This window comes from Macrobrachium nipponense, chromosome 4 (assembly GCF_015104395.2).
Source record: "Macrobrachium nipponense isolate FS-2020 chromosome 4, ASM1510439v2, whole genome shotgun sequence".
NCBI classification, from domain to species: domain Eukaryota; kingdom Metazoa; phylum Arthropoda; class Malacostraca; order Decapoda; family Palaemonidae; genus Macrobrachium; species Macrobrachium nipponense.
Window position 1 is genome coordinate 131,951,875 of NC_061100.1, and position 20,778 is coordinate 131,972,652.

The 20,778-nt window shown below is 41.2% G+C and overlaps 1 protein-coding gene across 1 annotated transcript in view; it reads left to right on the top strand.

Moving 5' to 3' along the window:
- LOC135211178 (actin-related protein 10-like) overlaps positions 1-20,778 on the top strand; it is a gene marked incomplete in the record, with an annotated part of 143,199 nt that overhangs the window by 87,577 nt on the left and 34,844 nt on the right. Inside the window, 1 exon segment of the mRNA XM_064244381.1 lies at positions 20,718-20,778. Coding sequence (XP_064100451.1) covers positions 20,718-20,778 — 61 coding nt within the window.

Below are 20,778 nucleotides of genomic sequence, written 5' to 3' on the forward strand. Positions count from 1 at the left end.
GAAGAGGAAAGCAGCTGTTAGGACAGAGAATAGATTGAGTTTAGAGAATGTTCAGGCTGCCGAATTCATAGAAGATTGCATGATTGTTTCACCTGTAATTCCTGTTGGTTCTCCAATCATTTCTCCTCTTGCTCCTGTGTCACTAACTCCTATTCCAGGTTCGCTTGCTCCCGATCCCAACACCATGTCTAGCCTCGAATCAAAACTCGAAAAGAAGTTCGAATATTTAGCAATTGCAGTGATGAAACTTGGTACCTTTGTTAAGGCCTTGATGGAAAAAGGCAATCAAAGTGTTAGTGAAGTGCACAGTGATTGTGTAGAGGAGGTGGCTGTCCGGCCCGCCAGTGCTCCTAGATGAAGGTCACTCCCCTGCTCCCCTGCACCAGGGAGAAGACATACCGGAGGTCGAAGGGAGGCCAGTGGGGTTTGCCCCCGGTCAGTCACCTCCTCAGTCAAACCTGGTGGCAATCCCCAGGTATAGACAAAGTGCCACAGGAAAGGCGACTCATTTGGTGTACATGATCTGTCGTTGGATTCGGACAGCTCTACTACCAGCAAGAGTCGTCGTGGGCAATTTCAAGATGTGTTGCACCCCTTCAAGAGACAGTTGAAGGATGTAGATAAGTCTCCTCCTCCTTCTAAGAAGAAGAAAGAGGACATTTTGAGTCCTCAATCTTTGTGTAGCTACGCAGTATCACCGCCTGCTTTATAGGCTTCCAGATCCCTATCTGATTGGGACAGTCCTGAATCCTTCTCAGGTATGGAGCAACAGTATTTTTCGGCCAGGCGTAGGATGGACACTTCTGAGCGAGTTTCATCGGTCTCCAGATCCAAACCTATCCTGGATTTACCTTGGACTCCAGGTCATGATTCCCCAGTTAAGATGCAATGATCGTGTTCAGCCAAACGACCGACACCAGTTAAGAAGTGCCTGCCTCCCATGCCAGCTGATTCAAGAGTGGTTTCACCCCGCTCTCAGTTGTATTCTCCAGTTTCGGATCCTTCACTCACTCCCCTGAAACAACAATTGGATGATATCATGTTGTTGCAGAAGGCTCCTACCCCTTCACAAGCAGAAGAAATGGGGTTATCACCCATCTCTTCAGACTAGGAAGAGGAGGAACAGGACTCAAATCCTTCATCTACCCATTCAGCATTGTTGAAGTACTCTCTGGACAACTTCCCGGATTTTTTCACCCCTGCCACCCCAGCAGCACCGGCTTCGACTTTCCTCACGAGGAAACCTGCTTCAGACAACTTGTCACTACCCAAGTTGGTACTGTCTTCGTCAACGAAGAAATTCTTGAAAGACGTGGACACCTGGTCAGCATTAAAGAGAGAAATGGGCAAAGTCTCTCGCCGCACCTCATGCCAAGCTGATTAAGAAATCACTGTTATTACGACACCAGAGAATCTCCTTCCCAGGAACTTCTGCCTTCTCCCAGGGAGATTTTTCAGGCCTCATCAACTCTGCTAGACCATCAGCTTTTTCTTCAGCCAAAGTTATTCTCTCGTCAGTGGAAGTGGATCACCTTATTAAGAGCATTTTTAAGGTAGAAGTTTATAGCTTCTTAGACTGGACAATCGGGGCATTAGCCAGGAAGGTGGAAGATGGCCCGACAATGACGGAAGACAGTACAGCAGATTTGCTAGGTGTTTTGTCTTGCGCAGACAAGGCCGTTAGAGACAGCTCAGCGGAATTAGCATCTCTTGTCTCTTTTTACATCTTGAAGAAGAGGGATTTGTGGTGCTCCGTTACTACTAAAGGGGCAACCAAGACACAGAAGTCAGCCTTGCTTTTTGCCCCATTTGACATGAAGCACCTTTTTCCGGAAGAATTAGTATTTGAAATTTTGTCTTATCTGCAGAAGAAATCTACAAATTATCTGTTGGCGCAATTGTCGAAGCGGACGAGAGAACGTCAAATTAACACCAATAGGTTTTTCTCCCCTCTCCAGAACCCAGAATTTCATGGAGCAAGACAGAGAGGCCAATAAAGACCCCGTACTAACCTATGACCTCCAACCAGGTCTATCAAGAAAACAACCTACAAGACAGCAAATCAGAAGTGAGGAGTGTGTTCTTCATGCGCCTGTAGGAGCCAGATTGGGCCTTTTTTGGAGGGAATGGAGTTTGAGAGGAGCAGAACCTTGGGTAGTCAAGGTTTTACAGCAGGGGTATATCATTCCATTCAAAGAAGGCCCACCTTTATTCAGTTCGCCGGTACCATTACCGGCCTACTCGGCGAAGTCAGAAAAGTTTGTGGCTCTTTCTCAAGAGGTAGAGTCACTGCTTCGCAAGAGAGCAGTAGAAGTAGTGGAAGATCAAAACTTGGAAAGGTTTTACAACAGACTCTTCGTGGTCCCCAAAACATCGGGAGGCTGGAGACCAGTTTTAGACGTGAGCATGTTGAATCAGTTTGTTCCCAAAACGAAATTCCACATGGAGACCAATCAGTCGATCATGTCCTCCATACATCAAGGCGACTGAATGGTGTCCCTGGACATGAAGGATGCGTATTTTCATGTCTCTATTCATCCGGACTCCAGAAAGTTTCTCCGGTTTGTTTTTCAAGGAGAGGTTCTCCGATTTCGAGCGCTATGCTTCGGCCTGTCAACTGCTCTGCAGGTCTTTACTCAAATTCTGGCCCCACTGGCCAAGTGGCTTCACCTGTTAGGAATGAACATCTCTTTTTATCTAGACAACTGGCTGCTCAGAGGTCAGTCGATGGACAAGTGCTTAGAAGATCTCTACAACTCTCCGCCTCATGAAGAAACTAGGAATATTGATGAACATACAGAAATCTCAGATCATTCCCAGTCAAAGGATTCTATATTTGGGAATGATTCTAGATGCTCAGAATTTTCTGGTTTTTCTCTCCCCCAAAAGGATAAACTCTTATCTCCTTCGCATAAGACAATTTCTGTCCCTTTGGGAATGCTCAGTGGCTCAATGGATGAGCCTCTTGGGAACGCTAGCCTCGGTTGAAAAGTTTGTGAAACTGGGGAGACCACATGAGGTCACTTCAATTTTATCTCAAAAGAAATTGGAGCAGAAAAACGGCTCAAAACTTTTGTGTTCCCTATAATGGCAGAAATCAAGAAGGACATTCTATGGTGGTCGTCAGAAGGAAGACTTCAAGAAGGGAAGTCTCTCCTTCCATTGAACCCAGACCTAAACTTGTATTCCGATGCCTAAATCCTACATTGGGGAGCCCATCTAGGGAACAAGGAAGTATTGGGAACTTGGCAGAGAAGTTCAGAAGTGCACACATCAATGTAAAAGAATTAGAGTGATGTTTCTAGGTCTGTGAGGCTTTTCTATGCTGGTCAGAGGGAAAACAATAACTATACTTTCCGACAATTCAACGGCTCTGTCGTATGTCAAGAAACAAGGTGGAACACATTTTTTCCCCCCCCTTTTTCAAGTGGCTCAGGAACTGCTGATGTGGGCAAACAAGAATCGGGTGTCGTTGCTGACTCGCTTCATTCAAGGGAAAATGAATGTCCGAGCGGATGGATTGAGCTGACCGAATCAGATCCTCCTGACAGAATGGACTTTAGACCAAAGAGTATGCGAGGACCTTTGGAAACTATGGGGTCGTCCTTCAGTAGACCTCTTTGCAACTTCAAAGAACCACATGCTTCTAAGGTTCTGTTCACCGGTCCTGGACCCTCTCGCTTGGAAGATGGATGCAATGCTGCAAGATTGGATGGGAATGGACGTCTATGCCTTTCCACCTTTCCGAATGATCTGGGAGGTCCTAAACAAATTAGAGTCTCACCAGAATGTAACAATGGCTCTGGTGGCCCTCTTTGGCCAGGGAAAGAGTGGTTCCCAGACTTGATACAGAGCTTAATCAACTTTACCAGGCTACTACCTCAAAAACAGTGTCTTCTTAAATAACCCCACTTTCAGAAGTTTCATCTAGGGTTGTCCGCTCTGGCTCTGACTGGATACACAGTCAAGCGCCTCATCAGATCAAAAGGTTTTTCAAAAGCAGCTTCAAAGGCTATCACCCAATGCAGATGCCCTTCATCTGAAAAATTATATCAATATAAGTAGTCAACCTTCAGAAAGTGGTGTATCAGAACGAAAGTGTCCTTTTCCAAAACCACTATAAGTCAGATTGCTGACTTCCTTCTGTACTTGAGAAAATCTAGGAAGTTTGCGATGTCTATAGTCAAAGGCTAGAGACCCATGCTTAGTTCAGTCTTTGAGCATAGAGGTCTGGATGTGTCTTCAAACCAAGATTTAAGTGACCTGATTAAATTATGGATGTCACAAAACAAATAAGATATGATACCATTTCGTGGAATTTAGACGTGGTATTGAAGTGGATTTCAGGACCTCTTTTCAAACCCATCTAGTCTTCTTCTCGTAGGGACCCAATGAGGAAAACCATTTTCTTAGTGGCTCTAGCCGCAGCAAAGCGGGTTAGCGAAATCCGAGCAGTAGATAAAAGGATCGGATTTTCACAGGGGACGCATTGTGTTCTTTCTCTTTGGGTTTTCTGGCTAAAAATGAGGACCCACCGAATCCGTGGCCGCGAGCTTTCACTATTAGGAATCTGACGGATATTCTTGGACCATATGAAGAGAAAGGCGGCTATGCCCAGTCAGAGCCTTAAAATATTACCCACAAAGAACATAGAAGGTTAGAGGGGCTTCTTACCTCCTTTGGTGTTCGGTCAGGAATCCGGTTGCCCGCTATCCAAGAATGCTTTATCATTTTTCCTGAGAGACATAATTTCAGAAGCACATGCTAAAATTCAAGAGGAAAATTTGGTCTCTTTGAAAGTCAAAGCTCATGAAGTGAGAGCAGTGGCTACATCCCTCGCACTTAGACATAACATGTCATTGAACAAAATTGTTTAAGCAACCTTCTGGAAGTGTAAATCAGTATTTGCCTCGCACTACCTTAAGGATGTGGAAACGGTATTCGAGAAGTGTTATACTTTAGGACCGATTTCAGTGGCTGGCATGGTGTTGGGAGAGGAGGTATAGGGAATCTAACTTCCCTTTACTTACTTTCGCCTTGAATAAGGTTCGATATTTGTTGGGAAGCCTGGAGGCACATTTGTGGCTAGAGTGCCCACCAGTTCCTTTTTAATGGTTGGGTTGTGACAGTTTTTTATGGTTACAGAGTGGTGTAAGGTTTTGTGTTATTGGATTCTGGTCTTCATCCAGGGCAAGGGCAACCTATTTAGCTTTGAGAGACTGACTCCAAAGCTCCCACTTATGTAGAGGCAACTCTGGGCTAGACAGCCATGTACTCTACAGGTCAAGTGGAGCACCGACCAGAGGCATCTGCAGTGGTCACTTGCCAGGTAAGGAAACAACAAGCATATTATCTTATGTTGTCATTTTTTATTTCAGTTTTATTACACTATGAAATGTATTGAGATAGAGTTTGTCCATGGTTTCCACCCCCTGTTAAATGTGTAATCAGCTATATAATTACTGGGTAAGTCCCATATACAAAAGTAATATTTTTACAGTAAAATAAGGTTTTGTACATTCAACTTCCCTGTCAGATATACGTATACTTAGCTATAGACTCCGTTGTCCCCGACAGAAATTCGAATTTCGCGGCACATGCTACAGGTAGGTCAGGTGATCTACCGCCCTGCCACTGGGTGGCAGGAATAGGAACCATTCCCGTTTTCTAATCATATTTTCTCTGTCGCCGGTTCCGGTAACATCGTTGCTGGTTCCTCCTGACTTGACTTTCGTTTTTTCATCGCCGTTGATCTTCTGGACTGATTTATTTGGTGACGTATTGGATCTCTGGTTTGGCATACGCTTTTGTGGACTGTTTTTGATTTTGGTTTTGGATTATTCTTGAAATGTCGGACTCTAGTTATACAGTTAGAAGATGTGTGAATGAGGGTTGTAGTGTGAGACTACCAAAAGCTTCGGTAGATCCTCACACTGTTTGCAAACAGTGTAGGGGGAATGAATGTTCTGTCTCTAACACTTGTAATGAATGTGTAAATTTGAGTGAGGAAGAATGGAAGACTCTAAATTCCTACTTAAGGAAATTGGAGAGGGATAAGGCTAGAAAAGCTTCTTCCAGAAGTTTGAGTAGGTCTTGCTCTAACGAGCCAGTTAGTAGTGTAGCACCTAATTCTCAAGTAATTGTTGCTTCCTCCCATACAGCATTAGCACCTTCTCCCTTCTCAGATTCTGCAAATTCAGTATCGGAAATTGCAGATTTGAAGGCTGCCCTCAAGAGGATGGAGCATAAAATGCAAGCTCTAGAAGGTAAGCAAAGTGCAGTGGAAAGTGATGTTAGTGTCCCCAGTGCAGTGGAGGGTGCGTCTGATCGGCTCTGTCTTGCTCCCAGGCCTAGACCTCTTTCAAGCTCCCAGGCCCAGAGGAGAAGGAAAGTCGAAAGCCTTACGGAGGTTACGGAGAATCCCCACCAATCAGGCGTCCCCTTGGCAGGATCTGTGGCGTCCCAGACTGCCAAGGATCACCATTGGAAAGGCATCCTAAAAGAGTGCTTCTCCTCGTCCGATTCGTCTTCGCATAAACGTGGATTGAGTTCGGACGATCTATCGCGTCCTACCAATAGGAGTTGGAAGGCGCCTACTTTGGACTCGAGCCCAGAACGTTTTCCAGAAGACTCGCCAAGTGAGAGGAAGAGAGCCAAGAAAGCCTATATTGCGCCTGCTCTCGGCTCGGAGTCTCCTTCATCCTCCAGACCTCCTTCCCCTCGTTCTGATAAGGAGGAGGAAGATACAGCGACTAAGATTCTCCTTAAAATGCAGGAGCAAATCTCGTCTTTGGTAGGAGTCCTAAAGAAGGACCCTCCTCGGAGAAAAGACTCTTTCCTTCCGATCAAGAGATCTCGTCCGGTGGACGTTCATGGCTCCAATAAAGGAGCCAGATTCGGACAGCCCGGACTGGAGCGAGTATTGTCCGATACGGACAGCGCCAGCCAGGCGCGAGGCGCCAGCCACAAGCGAAGCACCAGCCAGGCACCAGCCGGGCGCCACGCGCCAGCCAGGTGCCAGGTGCCAGGATCTCCAGCTTCATCTGATATCGAGAGAGAAGTTAACCGGGAGTCTCCTCTTTGTAACTTTTCGCAGGATCAGCTTTCTCCTGACAGGGACGCAAGATGTCGCACAGGCGGCCGTCGCCCTTGTCAGGATGGCGCTGGGACTGCTGGAAGTTTTTCGCAAGGACAGTCTTCTTCTGACAGGGACGCTAGATGTCGCACAGGCGGCCGTCGTCCTTATCAGGATGGCTCTGATATTGATAGGAGCGTTTTGCAGGATCAGCCTTCTCCTGGCAGGGACGCAAGATGTCGCACAGGTGGCCGTCGCCCTTGTCAGGATAGCGCTGGTACTGCTAAAAGCCCTTCACCTTGCGAAAGGAGGCGCTCTCCTTCGGTTGCTCGCTCTTTTCCCCCAGAACTGGACAAGAGCTGGAAGATGTTTCTGACTCGGAAGCTAATGAGGGTGCGGGTCTCTCGGATTACAAGACCTTAGCAGCTCTTTTACTGCAAGAATTTGGCGATTCTCTGAGTCCTGCCGCCCCTCCTTCTCCTCGTTCGTTGTTCACGAGCACGAAGACGTCAAAATCATCCTCCTTCTTGAAGATGCGACCAACCATTTCCATGAAGAAAGCATTACGTACAGTCTTTTGGAAATTGGCTAAGCTCCAAGGAAGAATCGGGGAAAACTGTCTTTACCTGCCCCCCCCTCCAGGCTTTCTGGGAGGAGAGGCATTTGGTATGAGACAGGGGAAGCAATGGGACTCGCTCTCCCTACTTCGGCTGAGGCAGATTTCTCCACACTCGTAGACTCATCGAGGAGACATTCGCTTTCATCTGCAAGGACCACTTGGGGAATGTCGGAAATGGACCATCTCCTCAAGGGATTATTCCATGTCTTGGAAGTTTTTAACTTTCTAGACTGGTCCCTTGGGGCTTTGGCCAAGAAGACACAGGACCCTGACTTCCTAAGTCCCGAGGTCCTGCATAGTGCATTAGCGTGCATGGACAAGGCGGTCCAAGACGGATCGGGGGAAGTGGCCTCCCTTTTCGGAGCAGGAATCCTTAAGAAGAGGGCTGTATTCAGCTCTCCTGACGAAAGCTGTCTCGCCTGTTCAGAGGTCGTCTCTTCTGTACGCACCTCTTTCAAAACAGCTTTTCCCTTCTCAAATAGTGAGAGATATTTCTCACTCACTCACTGAGAAGGCAACTCAAGATCTGCTGGTGCAATCAGCAAAGAAGACGAGGCCAGCCGTTCCTGCTGTGAAGAAGGAGTCACGGAATCCTCAGCCGCCCTTTCGAGGGAGTTCATCTGTTGGATCCTCCTCTAGAAAGAGAGGAATGGAAAAAAGAGGATGGTCTTCTTTCAGACCAGCTAAGAAGACCAAATGATGTACCAATCCTCCAAACACCAGTAGGGGCCAGGCTTCTGAAGTTTTCAGAAGCATGGACTGTGAGAGAAGCAGACTCTTGGTCCCTCTCGATCGTGAGGAAAGGATATCTCATCCCCTTCAGAGACAGACCTCCCTTGACGTCGACCCCAAGGGAACTGTCTGCGAAGTACAAAGACCCTGCTAAGAGAGAATCTCTTTTACATCTTGTAGATCAGATGTTAGAGAAGGAGGCCATTGAACTGGTGCACGATCCGCACTCCCAAGGCTTTTACAATCGACTGTTTCTTGTCCCGAAAATCTCGGTGGGGTGGAGGCCTGTGCTGGATGTGAGCGCATTGAACCGCTTCGTAGAGAAGAAAAAGTTCTCTATGGAAACTTCCAACTCGGTTCTTGCGGCTCTATGTCCGGGAGATTGGATGGTCTCTCTCGACCTGCAGGATGCGTATTTTCACGTCCCCCTGCATCCTGCATCGAGGAAATACCTTCGATTCATGGTACAGGGCAGGATCTTTCAGTTCAGGGCTTTGTGCTTCGGCCTTTCTACGTCCCCTCAAGTGTTTACGGGCCTGATGAGGAACGTTGCACGATGGTTACATCTGAAAGGGGTGAACATATCAATTTACTTGGACGATTGGCTCATAAGGGCGAAATCGAAACAGCAATGTTTGGAGGACCTGGAAACGACTTTGGATCTTGTAAGATCTCTCTGACTGCTTGTGAACCTCGAGAAGTCCCAGATGATCCCCAGCCAGAACATTGTTTATCTGGGGATTCAGATGGATTCTCGGGGTTTTCAAGTGTTTCCGTCGCTAGAAAGAATTGCTCGAGGCTTGGAAAAAGTCTCGGCCTTCTCAGAGAAAGAACGAAGCTCAGCGAGGGAATGGCTCAGTCTCCTGGGTACCCTTTCGTCGCTGGAGCAGTTCGTTTCTCTGGGGAGGCTTCACATGAGACCGCTGCAGTTCTACCTACAAAGAATGTGGAATCGGAAGACAGGGGAACTGTCGGATTCTTTTCCCCTTCAACCAGAAATCAAGTCCCACTTGAAGTGGTGGTTAAACCCTCTAGAGAGGAATGAAGGAGTGTCCCTGTCTCTTCAGAATCCGCTCCTAGTGTTGTTTTCCGACGCCTCGGAGACAGGTTGGGGAGCAACACTAGGAACGAAAGAAGTGTCAGGCACCTGGACAAGAGAACAGGTGTCCTGGCACATCAACGCGAAGGAACTTCTGGCTATCCATTTAGCCCTGAAACACTTCGAATCAGATGTCAGAGGCGTGGTAGTCCAGGTCAACTCGGACAATACCACGGCTCTGGCTTACATCCGGAAGCAGGGAGGGACTCACTCTTTCTCCCTATAAGAGATAGCAAGAGCTCTGTTAATCTGGGCAGAGGAATGAGGCATCATACTCCTGACAAGATTCGTGCAAGGAGAAAAGAATGTAAGAGCAGACTGACTGAGAAGGAGGAACCAGGTCCTTCCTACAGAGTGGACTCTCCACTCCGAAGTCTGCCAGAAACTCTGGTCCCTCTGGGGGAAACCTCAGATAGACCTGTTCGCCACGTTCCTCTCCAGAAGAATGGACAACTTCTGCTCGTCAGTGGAGGATCCCAGAGCCATAGTGATCGATGCCCTCCTCATGGATTGGTCGGGCATAGACGCTTACGCCTTCCCCCCATTCAAGCTACTGGGAGAAGTGCTAAGGAAGTTTGTGTCCTCAGAAGGAACGAGAATGACACTCATCGCTCCCTTTTGGCCCGCTCGAGATTGGTTCACAGAGGTACTGGAATGGACGGTGGACTTCCCCAGATCTCTTCCCGAAAGGACAGATCTGCTCAAACAACCCCACTTCGAGAGGTTCCACAAAAACTTCCCCCCTCTCTCCCTGACTGCCTTTCGACTATCGAAAGACTCGTCAGAGCGAGAGGCTTTTCTTGAAAAGCTGCGAGAGCGATTGCCAGAGCCCGCAGATCCTCTACCCTGTGGGTTTACCAATTGAAGTGGGAAGTTTTCTGTAGATGGTGTAGGTCGAAGAAGCTGTCCTCCTCCAATACCTCTGTGACCGACATTGCCGATTTTCTTCTCTACCTAAGAGAAGAATCACACTTGGCGGTTTCCACCATTAAAGGATACAGGAGCATGCTCTCTGCTGTATTCAGGAATAGGGGCCTGAACATAGAGGAAAACAAAGATCTTCATGACCTTATATGGTCCTTTGAGACCTCCAAGACCGGATCTTCTCTTCCTCCTAGCTGGAATCTAGATGTGGTTCTCAAGTTCCTCACATCGGATAGGTTCGAACCTCCTCATCAAGCCTCGTTCAGGGATATCACGAGGAAATGCATTTTTCTCTTGGCCCTCGCAACTGCCAAGAGGGTCAGTGAACTACATGCATTAGACTCACGTGTGGGATTTAAAGGAGATTCTGCAGTTGTCTCTTTCCAACCTCTGTTTCTAGCTAAAAACAAGAACCCTTCTAGACCTTGGCCCAGAAGTTTTGAGGTCAAGGGACTTTCTGCTCTTGTCGGGAGGGAGTTAGAAAGGTCTCACTGTCCAGTTAGAGCTTTAAAATTTTATCTTCAAAAGAAGGAGCAACTGCAGGGTTGCAATCAGAGTCTCTGGTGTGCTGTGAAGGACCCTAAGAGACCCATGTCAAAAAACGCACTAGCGTTCTTTGTTAGGAATGTGATAACGGAAGCACACATGAAGTGCCAAGATGAATCCTTTGAAATGCTAAGGGTGAAAGCGCATGAGGTACGTGCAGTTGCAACCTCTCTATCTTTCAAAAGAAATATGTCGATGAAGGATATTTTACGTACTGGAGATGCAACTCGGTTTTTGCTTCCCATTACTTAAAGGATGTCAGAGTGACATACGAGAAATGCTTCTCTCTGGGTCCTTATGTATCAGCGGATACTGTGCTGGGAAGAGGAGCTAAGACCGATCTTTAATGTTTTTAGTTTGCTTTTGAAAATTTGGTGTTGAGTTTTTACGGTTGCTTGAAAGGATGTTGGGGATAACTCCTTTCAATTTCATTACTAACCTGGGTGTTAGGATCAGGTGATCGGGATCGGTGTTGTGCTCCTTGATGATGCAATTAGGCAAGGTGTTTTGTCATGTAAGTGGATAGGACCCCATTGACAAAGATCCTCAGGCTCTGTCGAGTAAGCGGATAAGACCCCATTGACAGATCCACAAGAACTCTAGCATGAGGTCACTACCTCGCTGAGGCTCTTGAGGCGAAGCAGGCTCCTAAGCAGTAGCCGTGAAGTCTTCAGCCAAAACAGGTAGGAACCAAGGTTTTTTATATATTACCTACAACGTATGTTGTCTTCCTATCTATTTCAGTAGTTAGCTGTCTCTTACCCACCACCAAGGGTGCCAATCAGCTAAGTATATATCTGACAGGGAAGTTGAATGTACAAAAATGATATTGTTATGATACAATAAAATTTTGTACATACTTACCTGGCAGATATACAGGTAGTCGTCTACTTACGACCTATTCAACTTATGACAGACCGACTTTACGACAGCTACGACAATATAATAATATATAATAATATTTAATTTTATATTTGGCTAAAATACGTCGAGCGTGCGTACGATAGTTTTTCCCGCTACCGGCAGCGCGCTCATCTCCGAGAGATGCTCAGCTTTCGGCAGTGTTTCTGTGTGTTTGAGTCCTTGTACGTGGTTACTGGTTAGCCTATTTTGTACATGTTTCTTTGCTCCAAACCCCAATCAAAGATGTCTTCAAAAAGAAATTCTTGCTCAGTTTCCAAGCCTGCTAAGAAAGCAAGAAAAGCTATTGATCTAGACATGAAAATGAAAGTGATAAAGCAGTCTGAAGGGGGGAAGAAAGTGAGTGTAATAGCCCGCGATCTTCACCTACCGCATTCTACTGTGTCAACAATTTTAAAAGATAAGGAACGTATTCGTGAAGCAGTAAAGGGTTCAGCACCTATGAGATCAACTGTGATAACAAAACAACGAAGTGGACCCATACACGAAATGGAAAAACTATTAAATGTGTGGATTGAAAGCCAACTCCAAAAACGTGTCCCATTAAGCCTTCACATACTGCAAACGAAAGCTTTAAGTATTTTTAAGACGTTGAAGGAGCGTGCTGGAGCAGATTATACCCAAGAATTTTCAGCAAGTACAGGATGGTTCAAACGATTTAAGAAAAGATTTCAATTGCATAATGTCCGAATCACTGGGGAAGCAGCGAGTGCAGATGAGGAAGGTGCGAAAAAGTTCATTGAAAGTTTGGATGAAGTCATTGTAGAAGAAGCCTATTTACCAGAACAAATTTTCAATGTTGATGAGAGCGGGTTATTCTGGAAACGAATGCCGGAACGCTCCTTCATTTACCAAGAGGAAAAAGCCATGCCTGGATTTAAGGCATCTAAAGATAGGCTGACTTTGTTGCTTGGCGGTAATATCGCCGGGGTTTAAGCTGAAGCCCACTTTTGATTTATCATTCCGAAAACCCGCGAGCTCTTTAAAAATGTGAATAGGCATACGCTACCAGTCTACTATCGTTCCAACAAAAAGGCATGGATGGACTCCAAGCACTTTTCGAAGGGACTGGTTCATTAAACTGCTTTATTCCCCAGGTTCGTGAATATTGTTTCGAAAACACTATTCCATTCAAGGTGTTATTACTTTTGGACAACGCACCCGGCCATCCACCTCATCTAGCCGATCTCCATCCCAACGTGAAAGTGACATTTTTACCACCCAATACAACTCCCCTCATCCAACCTATGGACCAAGGAGCTATTGCTGCCTTTAAGGCAAATTATCTAAAAAAACACCTTTTCCAAGCTATATCTGCTACAGATGATGACCCTGACTTATCTTTACGTGATTTTTGGAAAAAAATACGATTATTTCTTAAATGCATCAAGAATATCTGCAGCATGGGAAACTGTGACAAAGAAATGCATGAACGGCATTTGGAAGAATTGCGCTAAACGCTATGTGAATACTTTTGATGGGTTTGATAATGAGAATGAACTAATAATGATACGTGAAAAAATTGTGAGATTAGCCAAAGGTCTATCGTTAGAATGTGAAATGGAAGAAATCGAGGAATTGCTTGATAAAGAGTCGGAAGAACTAACAACTGAAGATCTGATTGCGCTGGAAGAGGAAAAAGTTGCTGAAGAAGAAAGGAGAGAAGCAGCAGCAGAAAAGGCGGATGAGGGGGAGGAGGAGCCACAAAGAATGTTCACGACTAAAGGCTTAGCAGAAGGTTTATCACAGTTAAATAAACTTCTAGCTCATTTTGAAGGAATGGATCCAAATACTGAAAGATTTTCAAGAATTGAACGCATGTTTCTTGATGCTGTTCGCCCATACCGGGAAATTTATGAAGAGAAGAAAAAACGGACCATTCAAACAAAACTAAGCATGTTTATGTTTAAACCAACATCTCGGTCTACCCCTGTCCCCATTACCAGTAGTACTACCACGGATGAGGATGACCCGGATGATCCCCAGCCATCCACCAGCAGACAATGATTTATTTTTTTTCAATTTAAATTTCAAATGTTTCGTAATTTTTATTTTTTCTGTATTCATGTTTTTTCTGTATGTAATCAATTCTATCTATGCATTACTACTGTAGTTTGCCTGAAATTTATAAAGTAAAAATAATTTACATACTGTTAAATAAAACTTTGTGTATTACTACGTACGTACATAGACGTGTTGGCAGCAGTACAAACGGTCGCTAGAGATAACAGCAGACGATGTTTTGTTTTATATTTTCAGAAGTAAAATTTTGTTCGAAAATGGTAAGATTCGTATTTTTGTAATTCATTTTGTATTTCTGTTTTGCAAATAAATCAAATATAATAACAAATTATGTATTTAATTCAAACCTATAAATAAATAAAAGTATATAATACGTGTAGCCGATGTCAATGCAAATGGCGGATAAGAAAATGTAAACAGACCAGACAGATGGTCTGAATGCCTACAATAAAAATGTTAAATACAGTAATAAAAGTAAGTATTAATCAAGGAGTTCGAGCATGATAAGATTTCATATGCTAAACGTAATAATAGGTACTATACATGCACATATTTGGGATGATATAAAATGTATATGTAGGCTACTAAGTTGTCAATGAAAATGCAAACGAACAAATACGTACATGTACACGCATGTGTATGAATATGGTAAAAAGGATAAAAAGACAGCACAAACATGATTCAATTTATTCAATATACTGAAAGAAAGACAGTATACATTGCATACATTGGATATAATATATGATAGATAGTATGCGGTAGGTACAGAATACATGTACATAGGCTATGTGGTTCGTAGGTATAGAATAATGTACATAGGCTATGGGGTTCGTCGACTTATGACAAGATCAATTTAAAGAATACATTTAACGACAGCTCTGCCAGAACCTAATGCCGTCCTAAGTAGACGACTACCTGTATACGATTAAATGGCCCACCCAGCCTCCCCTCAGGAGACAAGTGGAAGAGAAAATCTGATTAGAAAACGGCAATGGTTCCTATTCCTGTCACCCAGCGGCAGGGCGGTAGATCACCTGACCTGTAGCGTGTGCCGCGAAATTCGAATTTCTGTCGGGGGACGACGGAGTCTATAGCTAAGTATATATCTACCAGGTAAGTATGTAGTACAAAACTTTATTGTATCATAACCATATCATTTTTATATATACTTAACCAGTAACTATAGGATCAGAGCCCATCCACCTCCCCTTGCATGGACTTTAGAACGGAAAACGAATTGAAGCTCTCTGCCAGGTTGTTACCTATATATACTCCCCGATAGTGGGCGGGGCATTCTAACCACACCATAACCGGAACTAGAGCTAGCGCGAATTTTCAATTGTTAGGCTGCTGTAGGTAGAAAGCTCTTAGCTATATAATTACTGGGTAAGTATATACCAAACCTTATTTTACTATAAAAATATAATTTTTACAAGTTAACCCTTAAACGCCTATTGGACGTATTTTACGTCGACGAAAATTTTCTGTCTGGAGCTTAACTGATGTAAAATATGTCGACGGTAAACAGTTTTTTCTAATATTCATGGAAAAATAGTTATAGGCCTACGTACTTGGTGAAAAATTTTTAATCATGCGCCTTGAGGGATGCTGGGAGTTCACGGATCAAGCTGTTGTTTTGTTTACAAGCGTTACCCAGGCGCGCATGCGTGAATTTCTTTCTTCTCGCACTAAAAAGCATCCGCGACACATCTCAGAAATGATTTTGTCACTTTGTCGTAATTTTTACACTGTTTTATATTAGCCGTTACATAGAGTTTTATATATGAAAATGTGTGCAATTTCATGTAGAATACAACAAAAAGCAACCCATGGTTGTAACTTTTATCAGTTTTGAAATATTTTCATATAGATAACGATAAGTGCCAAAATTTCAAAATTGTAAGCTAAAACTCTTACATTCTAGTAATAGTCAATCATTTACCTTATTTTTGCAATAAATTGGAAGTCTTTAGCACAATATGTCGATATATGGTAAATTTTTGGAAAAACATTTTCATTACGTCCGCACAGTAACTTTGCCAAAAAAATAAGAAATTCTTTCGTCAGATTGTCGTAATGTTTGCACCGTTTTATATTAGCTGTTACATAAAGTTTTATGTATGAAAATGTGTGCAATTTCATGTTGAATACAACAAAAACACAACCCATGGTTGTAGCTTTTATCAGTTTTGAAATATTTTTATATAAATCACGATGTGCCAAAATTTCAACCTTCGGTCAACTTTGACTAGACCGAAATGGTAGAAAAACGCAATTGTAAGCTAAAATTCTTACATTCTAGTAATATTCAGTCATTTACCTTTATTTTGCAACAAATTGGAAGTCTCTAGCACAATATTTCGATTTATGGTGAATTTTTGAAAAACTTTTTCCTTACGTCCGCGCTGTAACTGCCGAAAAAATCAGAAATTCTTCTGTCAGTTTTTCGAAATATTTGCACCATTTTATATTAGCTGTTACATAAAGTTTTATATATAAAAATGTGTGCAATTTCATGTAGAATACAACAAAAAACAACCCATGGTTGTAGCTTTTATCTGTTTTGAAATATTTTTATATAAATAACGATATGCCAAAATTTCAACCTTCGGTCAACTTTGACTTGACAAAAATGGTCGAAATCGCAATTGTAAGCTAAAACTCTTAGATTCTAGTAATATTCAATCATTTACCTTCATTTTGCAACAAATTGGAAGTCTCTAGCACAATATTTAGATTTATGGTGAATAAAAAAAAAAACTTTTCCCTTACATCCGCAAGGAAACTCTACCCAAAAAATCAGAAATTCTTTTGTCGGATTGTCGTAATGTTTGCACCGTTTTATATTAGCCGTTACATAAAGTTTTATATATGAAAATGTGCGCAATTTCACGTAGAATACAACCAAAAATAACCCATGGTTGTAGCTTTTATCAGTTTTGAAGTATTTTCATATAAATCATGATAAGTACGAAAATTTCAACCTTCCGTCAACTTTGACTCGACCAAAATGGTCGAAAAACGCAACTGTAAGCTAAAACTCTTACATTCTAGTAATATTCAATCATTTACCTTCATTTTACAACAAATTGGAAGTCTCTAGCACAATATTTTGATATATTGTGAATTTTTGAAAAAACTTTTTCCTTACATCCGCGTGGTAACTGCCGAAAAAATAAGAAATTCTTTCGTCGGATTGTCGTAATGTTTTCACCGTTTTATATTAGCTGTTATATAAAGTTTTATATATGTAAATGTGTGCAATTTCATGTACAATACAACAAATAATAACTCATTGCTGTAGCTTTTATCAGTTTTGAAATATTTTCATATGAATAACAATAAATAAAAAAAATTTGACCTTTGGTCAACTTTAATCGACGAAAATGGTTGAAAACTGCAATTGTAAGCTACAACACTTACTGTCTAGTAATATTCAATCAATTAATTTCATTTTGCAACAAACAGGAAGTCTAGCACAATATTTCGATTTATGTTGAATTTTTTAAAACTTACTTTTTTTTACGTCCGCACTTTACGAATTCATGCATCATATTGTGAGAATATTTTCTCTGTGTTGCCTTGATCGTTTTACAATGTGTGATATACCAAAATGATCGCAATTAAGTGTACAATACAAAAAAAAAATTAACTCATTAGCTTTAACCCTTTAGCTGACAACACGATTTGTATACTACAATTATATATGAAATTTTTTTCGCACTTCATATATTCCAATATTTATATATGATAATGATATTTTCTCATTTCTGATGGTTGCATACTAAACTTCAGGCAACGACAAAAAAGAACTCTTAATCTTGACAACTAAGCGTGCTGTGATTTTTTGAAAAAAAATTTCTTTTCCGCTTTGGCGCTCACTCCCGAACTTTCGGAAATACCGGCTCAGCGTTTAAGGGTTAATCACTATAGTGAGAAGAGTTTTCTTTAAATTTGTTGTAACCAGAATAAAGTAAATAAGAGACTCAGATATTGTTGAGGCAGCACTAAAACAACTTGTTTTTTTATGCATGAATGAATAGTTCTGTGCCAAAATATTATTAAAAAATTATAGTAGTGTGTGATTATATGACATATAGATCATTTAATGAGAATTACTGTAATACATACATTGACAAAATAAAGTGTACGTACAAGTACTATCTACATACTATATGCAGATGATAAAATAGCCACTGTTAATCCCTTCGTTACAGAAATATAAAGTAAAAACCTAAAGAAGGGAAGAAAACGTTAAATTAAAGACAATTAGTAGATCAAATAGATGTACATTACTACTGATATCATCCTTCTTTGAGCTCACTTTTAATACCCATATGGTATGATACACATTAACCCTCTTACGCCGAAGCCCTAAAAATCAAAACCTCTCCTGTATGCCGGCGCCGGTTTGGAGTGAGCGCGGAAGCGGAAAAAATAATTTTTTCATAAAATCACAGCGCGCTTAGTTTTGAAGATTATGAGTTCATTTTTGGCTCATTTTTTTTTCATTGCCTGAAGTTTAGTATGCAATCATCAGAAATGAAAAATAATATCATTATCATATGTAAATAATGCGATATATGGTAGCGAAAAAAAAAAATTCATAGATAATTGTATTCAAATCACGCTGTGCAAAAAACGGTAAAGCTAACGACTTACTTTTTTTTGTTGTATTGTACACTAAATTGCAATCATTTTGATATATAATACATAGTAAAACAATAAAAGCAACACCGGAAAAATATTATCACAAAATGATGTACGAATTCGTAACGCGCGGACGTAAAAAAATGTTATTTTCAAAAATTCACCGTAATTCTAAATATTGTTCTAGAGACTTCCAATTTGTTTCAAAATTAAGACAAATGATTGAATATTACGATAATGTAAGAGTTTTAGATTAGAATTGCAGATTTTGACCATTTCGGACGAGTTAAATTTGACCGAATGTCGAAATTTTTATATATATATTTTTTTATATGCACATATTTCGGAGATGGAAAAAGCTACAACCTTCAATTATTTTTTATTGTATTCTTCATGATTTAGCGCACATTTTGATATATGAAACTCTATAAAAAAGCTAATATGAAAAGGAGCAAATATTAGGATAATGCGATGTACGTATTTCGGAGACTTGCGGCCGCGAATCGGCGCGCGGAGTGAAGGTAAATATATTTTTCAAAAATTCACCATAAATCACAATATTGTTTTAGAGACTTCAAATTTTGTTTTCAAAATGAAGAAAAAACAAAAATTGACGGAATATTACTAGGCCGTAAGAGTTTTAGCTTACAATTGCGTTTTTCAACTATTTCGGTAGAGTCAAATTTGACCAGCCGAAACGTGGTTTTTTTTTCTATTTATCGTGATTTTATATGCAAATATTTCGAAATAAGAGAAAAGCTACACCTTCAATCATTTTTAGTTGTATTCTACATGAAATTGCGCACATTTTCATATATAAAACTTTATGTAACAGCTAATTTTAAATGGTGCAAACATTTCGACATCGCACAAAAAAATTCTGATTTTTCGGAAGAGTTACCGCGCGAAACGTAAGGAAATTTTTTTTTTTTCATAAATTCACCATAATCGAAATATTGTGCTAGAGACTTCCAAGTTGTTGCAAAATGAAGGTAAAGATGATTGAATATTAACTAGAATATAAGAGTTTTAGCTTACAATTGCGTTTTCGACCATTTTCGGTAGAGTGAAAGTTGACCGAAAGTTGAAATTTTTTGCACTTAACGTTATTTATATGAAAATATTTTCGAAACTGATAAAAGCTACAACCATGGGTTGTTTTATTGTTGTATTGTGCATGAAATTGCACACATTTCCATATATAAACTTTATGTAACGGCAAATTTAAAAGGGTGCAAACATTAGGACAATCGCACGAAAAAATTTATCGAAAGAGTTATCGCACGAACGTAAGGAAAAAGTTTTTTCATAAATTCACCATAAATCGAAATATTGTGCTAGAGACGTCCAATTTGTTGCAAAATGAAGGCAAATGATTGAATATTGACTATAATAGAATTTTAGCTTACAATTGCGTTTCTCGACCATTTCTGTAGAGTCAAAGTTGACCGAAGGTTGAAATTTTTGCACTTATCGTTATTTATATGAAAATATTTCAAAACTGATAAAAGCTACAATCATGAGTATTTTTTTTGTGTATTTTACATGAAAATTGCGCACATTTTCATATATAATACTTCATGTAAAGGATAATTTAAAATGGTGCAAAAATTATGTCAAAGTGACGAAATAATTTCCGAGATGTCACTGATACTTTTTAGTGCGATAAGAAAGAAATTCGCGCTTGCGCGCCTGCGTAGCGATTTAAACAAAACAACGCCTTGATCCGTGAACTCCCAGCATCCCCCAAGGCGCGTGATACAAAAGTTTTCGGCTGGTAGGCCGCCTATAAGTATTTTTCCGCGAATTTTTAAAAAAATTTTTTGAGCCGACGTATGATACGTCCAATCGGCATACGGGAGACATTTTGACTCGACGTTTAATACGTCTAATCGGCGTAAGAGGGTTAAGGATGTCCCTAGATTCTTACTACAACTGTAATGTAAAATTATAAGTACAACACTCATATATTATATATAATACAAAATATTTCCAAAATTATAAGAATAAATTATTTTATAAAAATATTAAGTCTAGTATATACATATGTATATAGTATATGTAGTATGTACTATATATGTATATTTATTTCATTTAAATATGTATTTATATTGGAAACTTCTTTTCAGTGTCCTGGTGATACAGTGCACAAATTATCAGAAAATCTTATTATTATTGGTGGTACTGCAA